Source organism: Mya arenaria, chromosome 13 (assembly GCF_026914265.1).
Source record: "Mya arenaria isolate MELC-2E11 chromosome 13, ASM2691426v1".
Taxonomy (NCBI): domain Eukaryota; kingdom Metazoa; phylum Mollusca; class Bivalvia; order Myida; family Myidae; genus Mya; species Mya arenaria.
In genome coordinates this window covers 12,723,079-12,741,202 of record NC_069134.1, presented here as the reverse complement: position 1 = coordinate 12,741,202, position 18,124 = coordinate 12,723,079, and the positions used below count along the sequence as shown (strand labels likewise).

Below are 18,124 nucleotides of genomic sequence, written 5' to 3'. Positions count from 1 at the left end.
TAAATCATAGTTATGTAAGGATTGAGGATTTGATTATATGTTTACACTGATTATCAAGGCCATATATGCAAAAGCAATCGATTGACGGTCATTAATTTAAAAGTACATGTAGCAAGTATAGAGTGGTTCAAGACGCATGTCATCTTGATTGCTTTAGCGGCAGATCCTTGGTCTAGTGGTTACACACTTGACTGTCAGTCCAGGGTTCCCAGGTTTGATTCCCCTCTGCACCAGTTAAAACTATAATATTTGTCTTCCGGAAGGGATGTTAAATGGGGGTCCTGGGTGACAGTGCTATACAGTAGCTTTAACCAGGGTAACATTCTGTCTGTGCTCTATGCTCTAAAAACACTAAAATGACTAACAATCTTATCGGAGCACACGCTTATTGAGCCGTGCCAAATTGCAAGTATAAATAAACTTACACTCCACCGTCATATTAATTTTTTATCTTATCTTCACTATTTCAAACATTTCATGCAATCACCTATTATAGCTTAACACTTAAACATGGACACCTGCAGTTAAGGTACATGTATTCTCATCCAAATAACCATCAACCATCAACTATTCTACAAATTGGCTAGGCAAGTAGCCAAGCACTTTACACCTCTTTGACAAAACTTGGAAAATTTGTTTAGTATCCAAAATGTTAAAAGCTTTGAGATTTTGGTAAATGTCTATGACACTATCCAGTTGATTTATTCATTGTCTCTGATCAAGTTTGTGTGTTAAATGGCACCATCCATACCATACTTATCACTTAACTAATTTTCATTCCACATGTAGCATTTTTTATCCAGTAAAGATCCATGATCAGAGGCACATGTATGTAAGACTGCGTACATTTCCTACAGTAATATGTCAAAATACATATATGGCCATGTATGAGTGTGTCAAGTTTTCTTCTGTTTCTTCCAAGGAGGCTGTATATCAGTTTCCTCAACTTTTTCTTCTTCACCCTGGAAAATTGGCTGAGGTTGTGTCCTGCAATGGTAACAGAAGAAGGTATTTTAAAAAAAGAAAGATTAAAACACAATGCGCATATATGAAAGTGTTCTTTTCAACCAGGTGAAAATACTGCATTTCTGGCAATCAAATCATGTGTAATCAATCTTCAACAGACTTACAATTTTATACCATCTTACAATTGTTTTCAATCAGTTATCTTCATTTGTGTTTAGTTGTCACAAGATTGTTGTACAATTATGACCAGTCATTACCTTTGGATTAGGTATTTGTTGTTAATGCTCTCAAATAAACTTTGTCAAATCGCACGGCTGTAACAGGTTTTCTGGTATTTGTGGCAAGATAACCTAAGTTATCATGTTAAAATACAACTGGTCTTTGAGTGATAAAAGTCGTCGAATGACAATGGCAGAAATCTTATATTAGTTTTAAGCATCAATTTTATTTAACAAGCCCTGCTAAAAGAAATGCAGAATATGAACAAACATGTTACCAGTCCCGGGTTTGAAAGCTTGTGCTGATTTTGACCAGAGATAAACTCAACATGTTGCACCGTTAACAACTTATTAAAGACTTCTTGTAATTGACCTGTCATGTATTTGCTTTAGGCTTGATGCATAATGTGACTGCAACACACAATTTGAACTAAAGTTGCAGTTGATTGCAACCAGTCATAAAACTGCTCTGGTTGCAGTTGATCTTGTGCAATTGCAGGCAAAGTGAGACTGGCGCTTAACCAAATCATGATTTTCACTAACCAATAGCACCTCAAAGATCTCTTATAACATGATCACTTCTCATGGTAGCTCATAAAACAAAATACAAGACTTTTACAAGATATTTGCAGAATTAAAGCATTAGAACTATATTAATAATTGATAAGAACTTCTTAAACCATAAACACCAAATGATCAACAATAATGTTGAAAGAGAAATAACAACAGAATAAATGTCCAAGAAATTAAAGTATTTTGATAATGAATATCAATTTTAATAAATTACAAAAAATGTTTGTTTTTAGTAAGATAGCAAACCAACTTATTTATTATTTTATGCTACTTGTGTTTCATCATTCAGGCATCAATTTAATGGTCATAAATTGAAACATAATACAGACTAGAGCTTTAGAAATACCTAATTGGTATCTAGCTTAAGGATTCAACAAACTAATAAATTTTATCCTTGAAGAAAATATTTAATGAAATTTGACTTATGTTATTTAACTTGAACAACAAAAGATGTTTATACGGAAACGTGAGGACAAGACTTCAGATGGTACAACATTAACAAACATAGCCCCTCTTAAAAAAGCCATCCTTTTTTTTATCTTATTTATGCCCCTGAACTCTACAATTAAAGATTTTATCATATATACTTCATGAAAGCAGGTGTCAAGGTACTGCACTTGTTATTAACAAGTACTCCAAGAAATGAACCCTATCATACATACTTCTTATAGGCAGGAGCCACCCACAGGGGGTTTTCCTCCGCAAATTTGGCATGTCTTAGGATTGCCTCCCTTGGATTATCTTCATACTGATCTTCTTTCTGCATAACGAGGGTTTGCACAACATACTGTGACAGTGTGCCACCCTTCGTGGCCAGGCGACCACCCGAGCCTGGTAGTAGTAAAATAAAATTGTTATTACTGATATTATCAGGGATTAAATTTCTTGAACAATCAAACATGCTACTAGTATTATGGTTTAAGGTCCTTTAAAAGACCTAGCTGAGGTTTTTATTTCATTCTGATTTTATAGATAATCTGTTCTTTAAGTCTTAAAAATGTGAAATTCTCTTTTAAACATCAAATAGTGACTATAACAGCTGAAATATACTGTGATTATCTTCATCTCATTTTAAAATGATTAGCAGCTATAACAGCAGCTAAAACAGATAAGATTGTTTGAAAAATTGATCCCCGGTATCGCTTTCTACATTTGTAGTTCTGTTTTTAGTCTGATGGAAGATAAGACTTGTGTCAATTTCCTTCAAAGGGAAGACTGATGTTCAAAATATAACTATCAGAATTTCTGCAGGAAGCTTCCAGCAGGTTATTATATTCACTTTAAGTCTGTACCTGGTCCATATACAGGGAGGTCTGGCCTGCGAGATAGCACCGGGTCTTTCCTAGCTCTCTCATCCTGCTTTTTTGTGCTAGACTCACGCTGCTGACGGAACATTGGCAGAGCATATGCTGGAATACACCGAGCAAAGGTTGGATAAAAAAGTACCATAGATTTGGTGAGGAAACAGAAAGTACATACAATACATTCAATCTTGAAAAATGAAAATGAAAAACTGTATTGTTGTATGTCAAAATGACATCTTACTTAAACAATCAAATGGAAGTTGTTTGTTTACAAAAGATGATGTCTTTGACTATAAAAGATTGATTTATTCAATACATTATTATTATTTGGGGAAAATATTGTGAATTAAATGTTCTTAATATAAATGTGATGGACAACATTTTCCTACTTGCAGCTTGTGTATAATTCAAACTTAAAAACATCATTTAAATTCATAGCTATAACTTACGTGTAATGATTTGCCTGTGGGCTACAATTTCCATTTGTTTTGTCTTGGAAGGTTTCTTTGCCACACATAACTTTGCTCCTCTGAAATATATACATTATATATAATCACTTACATGAGCTTCATACATATTAAAATTCACATTGACATTTCACCTCCAAATTATCCGACAATTATCAATTGTCTACAACATTTAGTCAGGCCATACTGAAATAAGGGAATGAAAGTTCCAATTTGTGGTACATGTATTAGTATGCCAAGTCAGGGTATTAAAATTATATCTATACAGTATTACTCTCTTTTACTCAATATACATTTATAATGATGTGTCTGCATGGTGTTGTATGCTGTTGTATTCCTGTATTCAGTAAAAATACCCATTTACAGAAAACAAATCTATCTGTGTACCTGTGTGACTTGTGTTCGTCATAGTAGAGTTGAGCCTTCCCATCCCCACACCCAACCACAAACTGGTTCAGCCTAGGATGCCAGATACATCTTACAACACTCTGAAATATACATTACTCAACATTGTACAACATTCTGAAACAGACAACACTCTGAAACACTATGAAACAGACAACACTATCAAACAGACATTTCTCCATCTTTTTTGCTTCATTCTGTGACACACTGAAAATCTATTTGCGATTTTTACCAACTTCTGTTCATCATAAATATTAATCATGTATCTATACATATAATGTATATTAAATGATAAAATCTCACCTACCAACAAAAGCAAAGTCAAATGTCAGTGCCACTTTAAATGGCTGTTTCCAGCAACAGATATTAAAGTTTCTATATCTTCATCAGATTTTAACAACCAAAATAAAGGAATTTTTTGTAATGAATTTAGTTTGTAAAGATATTCAGTTTTTTTAACACACTGGACAACCTAATTTACATTTTCGTTTAAACATTTAAATTTTGTATATATAAAGCTAGCAAATGTCAATGAAACCTACCAAGTCAGAAACCTCCAATTCAGTCAGTGTGCCCAGTGACTCTCGGTCCATGAAGAGTAGCTTGCCCTTGCCTTCATTCTTCTTCACTGACAGCCCCGTCAGTACCAGTCTGTCATCCGGGCTAAACAGGACATCCGTACTGTAATCAGGTACATTTCTCAGTGAAATATATATGTTGTTTATTTTATTAATACACTTAATTTGCTTGCAGGTATGGTTAGTCCTGAAGTCCTATGTGGCCCCTGTGCTTGTCATTTTCAGATGTTCTATGTTACAATTTCATATTAAGGGAGGACTAAGGCAATGTAAATATTTTTAATTGACCTCATTGTTTTCGCTAATAAACAATTTTAGAGAAGGGACAGAGGTTAAACAGTTCTTGAAAATTAATAACAAAATCAAAAGAAGTTAAATGTTACTTTTGTCAACAATATTAAATACTTGTCATTAGAGTTGATTTATTAAACATATATTAAATCTGAAAAGAAAGATTGCTGTCAACTTAAATATTTAGGTATATTTCCTTGCCTTGGAGAACAACAATCATGCATCTAATTGGCCCTAATTTAACCAACCTGCCCATTGGGGTATAAATTTGTTAAATAACATGTCATGCACTTATTGCGGTTCAAATTGGGGTTTTTAAACTTAACCTTTATTGCACCTGATCAGACATTATTTAATCAAACAATCAAACATGAATAAAACAAACACATACTTTGGGAAGTAGTTTGGCAAGTTCTCCCTTACTGCCAATGGTTTTTTCAGGCTTCTAATGTCCCATAGCTTCACAGTGTCATCACCTGAAGGACAAGAGATGTTTGTCAAACATTATGGTCCCCTGAGCACCATGTTGTCAGGAATATTTGGACAATTGAATAAAATATGCATGCCAGCTGATTTGACCTGATGACCACAAAATCAAAAGGGGTCATCTACTGGTCATGCCTAACCTCCACCTCAAGTATGAGGACCGTCAATGCAGGCATTGTCATGTTATCACTCGGACAAGATCTTTGCATTCAGGGTCATTATGAACCTTTTGACCTAATGATCCCTAATCAATAGGGTTTATTTAATGGTCACTTCCATCCTCCATGTCAAGTTTGAGGGCCATGGGTGCAGGTATTGTCAAGTTATCACTCGGACAAGCTTTTCACAAACAATGTCACTGTGACCTTGACTTTTAACCTGATGAACTAAAAATTGATAGGGGTCATCTACTGGTCATGCCCATCCTTCATATCACTAAGACAAGCTTTCCACCTCTAAGGCAATGTGACCTTGACCTTTGACCTGATGACCTTAAAATGAATAGGGGTCATCTACTGGTCAATAGACAACTGCTTATGTTTTCACCATTGGGTATGAAAAGAGTGTTCATTATATATTCATTATAACCACAGTTGGTTTATAACCATTAACTTTGACATTAGATATAGAATGAATGAAATCAGGCCCAGAAAATGTGTTCATTGTAATCCTGAGTTTCTATACATCCAGACTCCTTACAGATGGAGTTTGCCTGACTCATACCATCTCACTGCAAAACAAATACCATATAAGCTAATACTTATAACAATCATTACCTCCCCTTGAAGCAAGCACCCTGCCATCATAGGAGAAGCACAGAGAGGTTGTATCACTGCCATTCATGTGCGCCGTTCTCAACAACATGGACACATTCACCTGGTCAAAATGAAGCAATGTAGGATCAGATAAACTATTCATACTTTTAGACAAAATAATTACTGGACTCATGTATTGTTCTAAGGTTGCACAATAACAAAGAATATGAACATAATGTTGCAGAATATGAACTTACAGTATACCTTTAAAAATGAAGGTACATGTATGGAGAGAATAAAAAAATGTACTTATATGTCATATAGTGAAATATCTAAATCAAGCATTACTAGTTACTTTTATATACATTATTCTATAGAATCATGAATTCATTTGTGTGATACAAATAAATGTTTGTCAGAACTTTATACATAGGTTCTTAATTGTCTCATGTACTATGGGTTCATGGGCACGACCTGAATTTGCAACCAGTCCATTGCTATTATCCTGCACATTTGTTCTCAAATGATACTAAATTATCACAAAGATGTTGAGAGACTATGTAGAAATGTCTGTGCTTAATAATTATGCCATTCTATGCGAAGTCAGTGAAATACTTAAATTTCTATACTGTGCTTGAACTTTTGTCATCTGTAAAAACCAGTTTCCAGCCATTTCACAGATCAAAACACGTATCAAACTCTATTTTTTCACAGAATAAGGAAACTTCAAACCACTACATCGAGATCTTTAGCGAACATGCTATAGTTAGATAGTTAGATTCAATCCTTGCTTTGAAATCAGAATTTCATTGGATCATTTTGAAACTAGTTGTATCACAGAAGTGATGACTACCCCTGCATGCTGCCTTGCCTTGTTACTGATTGAATAGGACAAGTATTGAAAGAAAAATCATCAAAGATGTTTCAAGATTATATCAAGAAAAGTAAGCCAGAGTTAAACTGAGCACATAACTCAAACATTACCCAAAGGAAGTTGGCCGGGGTTAGCCATGGGAAAAGAAATGGACACTTGTCACTTCTACCTATCACGGCAAAAATGTGTACCAATAATCAGACTCCAAAAACTCCTCATTCAATACTATGCATCATAGTTGTAATGTTTACCAAGTATCATCTGATAACTCTTAAACTTTGGGAAAAGTTCGCTCCACAAACTTAGACCAGCAGACGGACCAACTGACTGACCAATGTACAAATTGTGACTCCAATATTAATGACAAGCTGTGGTGCACGACTGAATTGGTTCATACAGAAACATTTAAAAATATGTACATTAACATCTAGCACCTTTGACATTGTATTTTGTTAGCTGTGTGACCCATGCGCTGAACAGTAAATTATATAAAAACAGCAAAAAAGTGTGTGATTATCAAATGAGTTTCGATATACTGTGATCAATTAAAAACATTTTATTAAGTTTGCTGAAATGTGTGCAAACTATTCATTTATTCAACTCTGTATCCACATCTTCATTTTATGTGATATTTCATTAACCAGTGTCTTATCATGTCACATGCAAATGTTTTCATCTCTAGCAATAAACTCTATACCAGGCTTATGTATTGTTCTCAATTACAGCCACAAAAAGCCAAACTACCAAACTGAATCGTGATATTATTTTCAAGTTGCCAACTATATAACAATATCAAGGAAAGTACCAAGACAGCATCTTACAAAGGGCCTGTTATGATCCCACAATTGCAGGGAACCATCCTGACATGCAGCTACAACCCAGCGACCATCGTGACTGTATGCACAGGTGGTTGGTACAACCCTTCGACCCTGCTGCGACCGAGGCTTGATCACGTGACGCTGCTTCTTACCCTCGTCATTAACGTCCCACAGTCGCACAGTTCTGGAATCATGACACCTCTATGTTTATCACAATATCAAATGCAACAGCAATACGAGAGAATGATAACACCCATCTATTTTCATCATAAGATAAAGGGGAATAACTCAAGTTACAAAGCTTGACATGGATAGCATAAACTGTTTCCAAAAATACTGCGAGCATACCAGGAGGCAACCAACTGTGAATATATGGGCAGTTTGTTGAGTCAGAACTAACAGACTTGTTTCATCCACATGAACATGCATGGAAAATGTACATTAAGAGATTCAGCTTGGATAAAAAAAATAAAATCAAACACTTCTGAACTCTTGTCTAGAGTGTTAGAGATATAGTTGTAATTGTCTTATACATAAGTTTCAAGCCTAACAATCCTTTAAAGGATCATTGAAAGTAACAGACATATTCTGCTAGTTACTTCATCTGCTACATCATGACCATACTCAATAATAAGTCTATTCACTGCACATGTCATTGAAAAGGTTAATACTTACCCATCATTTGAACAAGTCATGAACTCTGCTTTCACTTTTGGATTAAAACAACCAGAGTTCAGCATTGCAGCATGTCCCTGTAAAAAGCAGTTTTCTCTATAACCTTTCCCAAGAAGTATACAAAAGAAGAAGATCAATTGACAAGTACTGATACACTACAGATTGATTACCTCTTTAAATAACAGTAGCAATATCATAGTTAATAGAACATATTATGTAAAATCTTAATGATTCAGAAGGATGAAGCAAGTGATCCCTTTAAGTCAAAAAGATTTTACATAATATGTTCTAATTATCTTAGATTGTAACCTTTTGTCAGCAGATGGGTAACCAAATTATGATGTCATGTCTGTTAAGTTGTAAAATTACAATTTTAACGATTAAGTGTTGTTGTTTTTTATTGAAGGCTGATAGGTCTTTTCATTGGCTGTAAGTGAAGATTGTAATCTGTCTGAATAACAAATATCAGTTGCACTAACATCTTTTTTTTTAAATGACCTTAATTCAACTTAAAACATTGATCTACAGGACACCTACCTTGGTCTGTGCCATGTCAGCTAGGTACTGGTCCCCTTTCTTACACTCAAACTTTTCATGGCCATCACGGTCTAGAACCTTTGCCTGGGAGTTGCCGGCGACCACCAGAATCATGTCACCTGTACTGCTGTACTGGAGCTGTTTGATTGGGTGACTGAAAAATTATGCTTAACAAGTTTTTCGACACAGAGACAATCACATGTTGGATTTGTACCACTGATACATAATTTGATTGTCACACATATGTTATAGCTAAATTAATATTGTGATGGTACAGTATTATATGTGCCTCATTAAATGTCATTTTGATGTAATGTCCCTAGCAATATGTTATCCAGACACCATGTAATATTATGATATTAAAAAAAAATATGAGGACACAGACTAACAGACTTCACATGTTTGTTAGATTAAAATAAACAAGAGCTGTCACTGAGACAGAGCGCTCGACTATTCCGCCGCTTTTCGGTGTATGGATTGAAAAGTTTTGGCGAAACATGCATGGATCACTGTTAAATAAGATTTCAATGCAAAACATGATGTGCTGAGAAAATTACATAAATTTAATTTGAAAATATTTTTGGTATGCAAACTTTGACGTAAATTCTAAGTCGTAAAAGGGGCATAATTTTGTCAAAATGCGTGATAGAGTTACCTCCTCCTGTGAACAGGTTGGAGGCATGATGGTTAACAAGCCTGCTAAGTTTCAAGGCCATATGTCAATGGACTTTGAAAATATTTGAGGTAGTACGCAAACTTTAACGTAAATTCTAAGTCGAAAAAGGGGCATAATTTTGTCAAAATGCTTGATAGAGTTACCTCCTCCTGTGTACAGGTTGGGGGCATGATGGTGAACAAGCCTGCTAAGTTTAAAGTCAGATGTCAATGGACTTTGAAAATATTTGAGGTGGTACGCAAACTTTAACGTAAATTCTAAGTCGAAAAAGGGGCATCATTTTGTTAAAATGCTTGATAAAGTTACCTCCTCCTGTGTACAGGTTAATGGCATGATGGTGAACAAGTGTGCAAAGTTTCAAAGCCATATGTCAATGGACTTTGAAAATATTTGAGGTGGTACAAAAACTTTTACAAAATCTTTAACATAAGTGGTTAGGCCGACTAGGATAGCTCTCCTTATTCTTCGAATAGTCGAGCTAAAAATAACCCAATCTTTCTTGCTGATGTCTTAACAGAAAGTTCTTTCTTTTGATCTCGTTCAGTATTTGAGTCTGAAAAAAGAAATCATTTGAATTTCTCATAACCTTCGTATGCAAATGGGGTTTTGCTTTGTGTCTCCTGCCCTTAGTTGTTCAACTCTTTTACAATACATTTAGACTCATGTATATACCTACCATTCACATGGTCTAAGTGACCTGAAGGGTTTAAGTGTTGAGTCCATTCCAGCAAAGTCAAACAGTTTAACGTCATAGTCATTGCCTCCTGTCACCAGACGAGCACCAGAAGGGTCCAGCGCCAGCGCTGATACCTGCATAGCAGGGGGAAACATTTCATATTCTCATAGTTTTATTGAACAACAGCTGTCTTTAAAATAGTTTGTTGACCATTTTTGAACAGCGTTAATGGGTTTTTCATATTTAATCATATTAGCTTTAAATAGTCAACCAAGGCATATTTTCATTTAATTCTTAATTTGACAAAAGAATAACTATACATAATGTATGTTGTACATGTATGACCTAGTTCTTTGCAATCCTTGAAAACAGCGATGAGGTTTGAAGTGCCTTGATCATAACTGAGCGATGTGCATGATAGAATAGAGCATGCAAACTTTAACCAAGCCGCAACAGCAATGCAAGGGCAATTGTAATAGCCTTCCTTGATTTTCTAATGGTCAAGCGGACTAAAATAAAACTCTTTTTCCAGAATCTTTGGAGAACAAATCCTAATTATTCTCTCTGACACCCAAGTCTGCCTTCCCTTATCAAAGTTGTTTTAGGAATCATTATTATAGGCACACTTCTGACAAACATGTTATAAGCTAAATAATAAAAAAATTATGTCAACATCTTGACAACTGAGGCTCACTCTGGTGTTAAACTCTTACCAAGCCAAGTGTGTATAGCTTACTGTTTTCTTCCCATGTTCTAAGGTAATGTTGAGACTTGAGGGTATTTTACTCAGCAGTGACTGAAATCAAATATTTACCATTTTGAAATATAGATGTACAGATTACAATGGAGAAGCAAGATCTTACACTTATGTGACATCTTAAATAAACTAAAGATATAAATTTCGAATGGCTTATATACATATGTATAGGTATTATTTTACAACAAAATAATTAGCAAGGAAAGCTTTGAATAAACCTTTAAAAATTTACAGTTCTGTGATTATATTCGACAAACTAAATGTTAATTGTATCAGGGAAGGGACGCCTGAATCACATAAAAAATTATTGTCCTGTATTGAATCACTATCTTGCTATCAAAGTTAAACTGATATAAATCCAGTGACATGTCATTATCCAGCAATTCAATGTAATACAAAAAAACATTGATGAAATCCACACATATAACAAACCTCCTCCTCCTCCTCCCCACTGCCTTCATCATCATCAGTTGCCTCCCTATATCCGGAGCTCTTCATCTCGGGAGGGAGGGGTGGTCCAATATCTTCATCATCACTGGCTGCTGCAGATGCTGGTTTGGGCACTGGAGGCCCTATCATTTCATCATCTATAACATAAGAAGTCAATAAAAATAAAAATAATAGCTGGTTAAAAACATGACGGTACATAGGTACTGGTTGGTTGGATATGGAGTCCACTTTTTGAGTGGGCTCATTTCTTACTTTAATACTTGAAACTACTTTATTTTTTAAAATCACATTTATTTGATGATTATATAAATATACTGCCATTAATGTTAAAAAGGGAACCCACATGTATTTGCCCATCATCATGATAGTTACTCATACAAGCATCAAGAATTCAATAATAATGAGCTTTCCCTATATTTCTAGAACCCACTCTTTAGATAGTGCATTCCATAAATACATAATACTCACAACTCACAAGTGTTAAACATTATACAATTGTATTCTCCATGTGACACAATATAGATGACGATGAAAGTTTTATAGAGGTATATTGGAACTGCTACATGTAGTGCAATATGTAGTTTCACAATAACGAAGTTTCTTTAAACAAATATTTCCTTATGAATTATACTTACCAGATCATTAATAGACATGAAAAGAAAATTTTAACTTTACCGCATGGCAGAGGAGAACCCTAATATATGATTACTCTGTTGATTCTGTAACCATAACCAGACCTGAGTCTGACGAGTCTGATCCACTCGAACTGTGATCTGTTGTTTTCTTCTGAGCCTTCTGTGCACCTTCTTTCCCAACACTCAACCCAAGAGCCTTGGTTTGTTTGTTAATTCTTGCTACTGTCTCTTCAGCATCTGCTCCATCAATATCTACAAATAACACAGAATCATTACTTTGATAGCACTGACTCATATAAGAGTATATCAATTTAATCTCTAAAACTTCATGATTTTTTCAAGGCTAATTCATTTAAACATGTAACTGTAGCAAGGCACTTTTAAATTATGCCACCCCCCTACAGAAGCAAATTTACCCTTTTGGGGTCCAAATTGGCAATAAAAGACACCAATCAATATACTATTTAAATAAATCCCCCCCCCCCCGGGTTATATGTTTTACTGTTTTACTGGAATAGCCCTCAGTACAAAATAAGAGAACAGCATATTTCTAAACTTAATTTTTTTTCAAAATAAACTTTGTGCCCATCTAAAAGCTGATCAAGTGTTTGATGTACTAGTTTATTAATTTCCAGTCTCTTTAGTTAATCTACTCTTACTACTGTTAGTAAATGAACTTAGCGGTCTTAGCATTTCAACTTATTGAAGCACTAAAAGATCGTGGCTTTCACTCTGCCCCAAGTGTATGTCAAAACAATTGGAAATATCTTCAGCCAGTCACTCAACTTCACTTCAAAGTCACTGACTGCACTACCATTTGTATTTTCCTGAACGTATCGCTTGGAAGTGGGAAGAGGCAAGTCTTTACACCCTCAAAGCATCAATATGTGTACAATTTGCATTGTGTCACTTCAACAGACATTTCTTGATTTTGTTTTGCACTGCAAAAAGATCAATAGCGGGCACAAGACAGCTAGCTTGAATACAGGCTGCTTTCTTATTACAATGCATAATTGTTAAAAATGTGCATGTCAAAACAGGGTTCATAACTTGAATTGAGGATCATACAGCTATAAATAACTTAATTGTCTTTTTTTCAGAAAACATTTAATTTGCTAAAAAAAACAGCAAAAAACTATCAATGTCAATAAGGGGCTATAACTTGTAAAACAGATAATGTACAGCTATTAATTTTGTCAGATGGCCCTGAACATTTACTTTAAGCTGTATGTCAACTGCATTTACAAGAAATGTCAGTGTCCCAATTTGCCAAAAAAAACACACACACTCAGGTATACCCTGAACACTTAAAGCTTGTCAAATGAATGAATGAATAATGAAATTGAGATATGACCAAAAGTCTTAAAGTGAACGAACTTTTTAAGTCAATCAGGGGCAATGATTTGTATTCAAGATTGTTAAAGAGCCATTACTCAATTATCTAACGGCCCTGGATAATTGTGTGAAGTATCGTGCCAATTAAATAAACATTTTAAGAGATTTAACGTAAAGTCTCAACTCGCAAAAATCAATAACCAGATGCTGACGCAGACCTCAATGCCTGGAAAAGTAAGAAACTGTTCTTATTCGAAAATTGGAGCCAATTATGTGTGCTCCGCAAAAAACAGTAGTTTTAAGCTTATATTGAAATAAAAAGAACACATTCTGGCTTAGGCCATATATAATACAGTGATTATCCAAATTTATTTCTCTACCACCTTATTGGCTAATGGCTATACAACTAGGACAGTTCTAAAACATCATCTTGCCTTTGGACAGATCTGAGGTTGTAGTTCTCTCAATAGCTGTTTGTCTGGCTTCCTCAAACATGGACATGAAATCAAACTGCCGAGCTTTCTTTGTACCTACGTAACAAATGTATACGGTCAAACAAAGACAAACAATACACTGTCTTAATGTTATAAGCTTTTGAACCATCTATATATTGAACTAAAATTAAAATTATATAAGTCATGTAAAAAGTATTCATAATTACTTCTAAAGAAATTGATATCATCACAGTGAGTTTGTTTATACTACAAAGTACCATTGTGGAGCTGGAATCAATGACCTCTTTGGCGGTAGGCAGACACCTATACCATGAGACCACTCTAACTGTATTGTCATAGTAAAGTGATATGCCATACTCAATGTCATTTAACAATTTTTGTTATTTGTCTAATCAGATTTTTAACGATGGAAAATTCTTGATACCATCTTTGTCAGCCATATTGCTTTCTGTTCAATGTAGGCTACTTTATCACCACAATGTCCATAGGGATAATACTGAAAAGAAAGAACCCAAATGTAGTGTATAAATCATAACTTCATTTTTACATTCAAATATATCAAATCTAATTGATATTCATTAGGCCACAGTTTCTCGAAACTTCGTAAGTCCCTTATAACAGGATTAAGCTAATCTCACTATTTTCCTTTGCCTTTAATTCACGTAATATCAACTTCAATAAGAGTTATTAGACTTAAAATAGGAATTTCTGTTATGGTTATCACAATTTACCATATTTTATTAATCAAAATCACTTTTAAGTATTTCTTTGTCTAATTCAAATTTAAGCCTATTAAGCTTAATAAGTTTCGAGAAATTGGGGCCAGGACTTTCAGGAAGAGGTTAGGAAATCTAGCATTTCCATTTTGATATGTTCTAGTGACTTGCATTAAGACAAATCAGAAAAAAAATGAAACAGAACCAATTTTTGGAGACAGTTTTCCCATCAGCATGAAAAAAGTTCATTCAGTTAATGTCATTTCCACAATGCCTTTTTCATTCTCGATGACCACCATCCATACAATTCTTCGTGATCACCCTTAAGACAAATATCGTTCAATTTCGGGATATATCTAAAAGAAAATTGGGATCCTTAACAGTCTCTTATGATACTATATGAAAATGTCCTGCATTATTCAACTCTTTGGTTGTTATCATAAAATTTGATCAGTTTTTAGTTAACATTTCAACTATCAAACAGTTAACAGGAGAGTCAAAGTATGTTCATGTGTCAGTTCATCTCTCATCTATTCAATGTTCCAAATTAATGTTGATAGCAAGGCTTTTGGGGGGAATTTTGGAAAGCTAAACCATACCCTTGAACTTGAACTTATTGTGTGTATTCTGTACCTTATAACATTGTTAACTGTAACCTTTATGCCACATATAGGAATAAGTTTCCAATACCAGAAGTCCTGAGAAAACCAAAGAAAGAAAATTATGTGAAAGTATATTTTATAGACTTGAGAATTGTACCTGGGGCCAAGAGGAAAACATTGAACCCATACTGGTTTAAGTGGTTTATCAGATTCTTCACAGTTCAACAATATGATTCACCACTGAATCCTCAACTGACGTTTACAATGCCAAAGTTGGTAAACAATTGCTGACAAACAAACATGCTCAGATCTATGTGCAGACTTTGTGAAAAAGAATGATGAAATAATGATACCATCAGGATCATTTCAGGCGCTCATAACAGCAGTAGAATTAGTCGAAAAGACCTGCGTATGGAAAAGTTTTGACGTGTGTATATTTTAATCGGATTCCTGTTATAATTTGGAATAACTGGTAAGTTTGTTGTGTCATTTCTATGTAAAAAATTATTATTCTTTGCGCAGGAAGCAGTGATACTGGTTGACGGTACATTTCCGAACAGGGCACAAATCCCGAACACCGGCAAAAACACACGTTTGTTTACCGAACGAACGAACGAACGAACGAAAGTTTATTCAATGAAAGGCCTCCAGCCCATAATACATGTTACAATGCAAATCAAATATAACAAAATGCATATATGTAACTAAATAAGAGTTGTGTCTCTTGGTTAACAAGTTAAGTGTTATCTATAGCTAACATGAGTTTATGAATGTAAAGAGCAATGGATTTAATATGGGTAACATTTTCCGATGCCATCATATTATAGAAATGAAAAATGTCAGTATTTCCACGATACCAAGAGAACAAATAATTTTCCCGGATGTCATTAAATCTTGAACACTTAAAAAACACATGATATTCATCTTCAATAACAAGTATGTCTTTATCCAATAAACAATAAGTACAAAAGCGATCATTTCTATCAATACAAAAAAATCGACCAATTTCAATATGAAGTTTATGACTAGATGTTCTAAATCTTGCCAATGATTTTCGTACAGGAAACGGTAAACTGATATTAAGGTATCTTTCAACATTCAATAAAGACTTAAAGCATTTATAAGTATCACAACGTGAGGAATTATTTACATCACCAAGCCATGTTTGTCTACAACAATCAGCAATTCTTATTTTAAAATGACACATAAATATATTTATATCTCCCACATCCTGGGCAATCCAAGCATACCCAAAGCCATATGTAAACAATATTTCTTTTATATAAGTTGCCCAAGTACGCCTACCTAAACTATCCAGATTTTTTATCATAATATATGAATTTCTAGGGAATCTATTTTCAGGCATTTGTAATACTTTGCACCAATATTTTACACATTTCGAGACATAAATAGTGAACATTGGTAGTCTACCACATTCACCTAAAGCCACACAGTTATTTACAGAACTCTTAACTCCGAGAAAATATTTACAAAAGAAAAGCTGTACTTTTTCAATCTCATTACATTCCTTGAATCCCCAAATTTCATAGCCAAATGTCAGTATCGGGGAGACCATTGTATCAAAAAGTTTACCGTGATCGATTATTCAAGGATCTAGATCAATACAGAGGCTTGCCTTGGTCACACTTGTGAAGTTTCATCTTGTTTTGTTAAGTATTTTTCTAAAAAATGCCATTCAATGTTTATAAGCTTAAAGATCAAAATGTAGCACATGGGGGAATGACGTCAGAGGGGGCACGCGCATCTTTAGGTTTTGCAGTTATGTTAACCTACATTCAAGATATTTATAAATAGAAATCACGGTTTACATTTGAAGCGAATGTTAAGCGAATGTTTTGAAAAAAACTCAGAAACAATAAATCACTTATTGTATGACCATGTATTTTCGCTTTTCAAGTGTTCGGTATATGTGCCCTCCATAGCATAATTTGAAGGGTGATTTACTGTCCATAAAATGAACAATTTTCGACATAAAATTGACGAGATTGTGAATCTGTACTTTGAGCTCTGTTTTCACATGAACCAAAGATGTTTCATACGAAAGTTTAACTTACTGCAACATAAACTCTCCAAGATAATTGTAAAAAACATCAAAAAGTGTTCGGATTTGTGACCTTAGCCAGTATGCTTAAGATTGGTATATTATCTATAAAATTTACCGTTTTTATGACTAAGTGTCTTTGGGAAAGTTTCTTCTCTTGTCAATTATATAACCCTAGTGGCTTTTAAGATTTTATAGAATGATGAAATATTATCGAGAAATCATGATTAATAGGGGTATTGTGTCCCATGATGTGATAAGCAGTCCATAAAATGTTGTATTTTTTCATTTTCAGGATCAAGACTGATTTTACCCAGCTGAGGCCACAGGTAACTATTTAAAGTAAGCCAGGTGCAGCTGTTGGGATCTGCATCATACATTCAAGTTTCGGTGGTCTAAAATGGCTCATGTGAATACGAAGTCTCAGAAATAAACTTGACACGAAAATATATGACAATTGAAAATACACGAGCAGAAACGTTTCATTATTTTATAATAGCCACATAGGTTTGGAATAAATTGACATCAAAATAACTTCATAATTTTACCTTAATAAATGAAACATATGATCTTGTGTGGCGTTAAAATCATTTGTTTACGTTTTTTCTATAATTGTTCAGGGTCTTCGAGAGACGCTTTGAGCCTTAAGAACAGTATTAGACAAAACGGCTCGGCTTGCCTTGTGCCTATAAACAAGATTTATTTCTGCATTTTTTGACTTCTGGTCTATTACCTGTAGAATTCAATGTATTATAGAAACAAGAAAAGCGGTCCGTTTTAGGTACATTTTTTAATATATATATATTCTCATGC

General features: G+C 34.3%; 1 protein-coding gene across 1 annotated transcript; it reads right to left on the bottom strand.

Annotated features, from left to right (window-relative positions):
- Positions 1-433: 433 nt before the first annotated feature.
- LOC128214613 (WD repeat-containing protein 70-like) lies at positions 434-17,951 on the bottom strand. Its single transcript, XM_052921177.1, has 18 exons — positions 17,860-17,951; positions 14,356-14,427; positions 13,911-14,006; positions 12,244-12,393; positions 11,489-11,643; positions 11,036-11,095; positions 10,300-10,433; positions 8,948-9,101; positions 8,411-8,487; positions 7,739-7,919; positions 6,065-6,164; positions 5,194-5,278; positions 4,476-4,614; positions 3,916-4,016; positions 3,511-3,590; positions 3,050-3,166; positions 2,420-2,588; positions 434-987 (listed from the first exon to the last, which is right to left on the bottom strand). The coding sequence occupies exons 2-18, from the start codon at positions 14,369-14,371 to the stop codon at positions 897-899; spliced, it is 1,905 nt and encodes a 634-aa protein (XP_052777137.1). The 5' UTR covers positions 14,372-14,427; positions 17,860-17,951; the 3' UTR covers positions 434-896.
- Positions 17,952-18,124: the final 173 nt, after the last annotated feature.

What these genes read in the sequence shown, in the direction of transcription:
- LOC128214613 (XM_052921177.1), bottom strand. An exon ending in GGGATCATAACAGGCCCTTT is followed by an intron (nt 6,165 to 7,738) that starts GTAAGATGCTGT and finishes CATTTTGACCAG; the next exon opens with GTGAATGTGTCCATGTTGTT. An exon ending in CCACAGGCAAATCATTACAC is followed by an intron (nt 3,167 to 3,510) that starts GTAAGTTATAGC and finishes GGTGTATTCCAG; the next exon opens with CATATGCTCTGCCAATGTTC.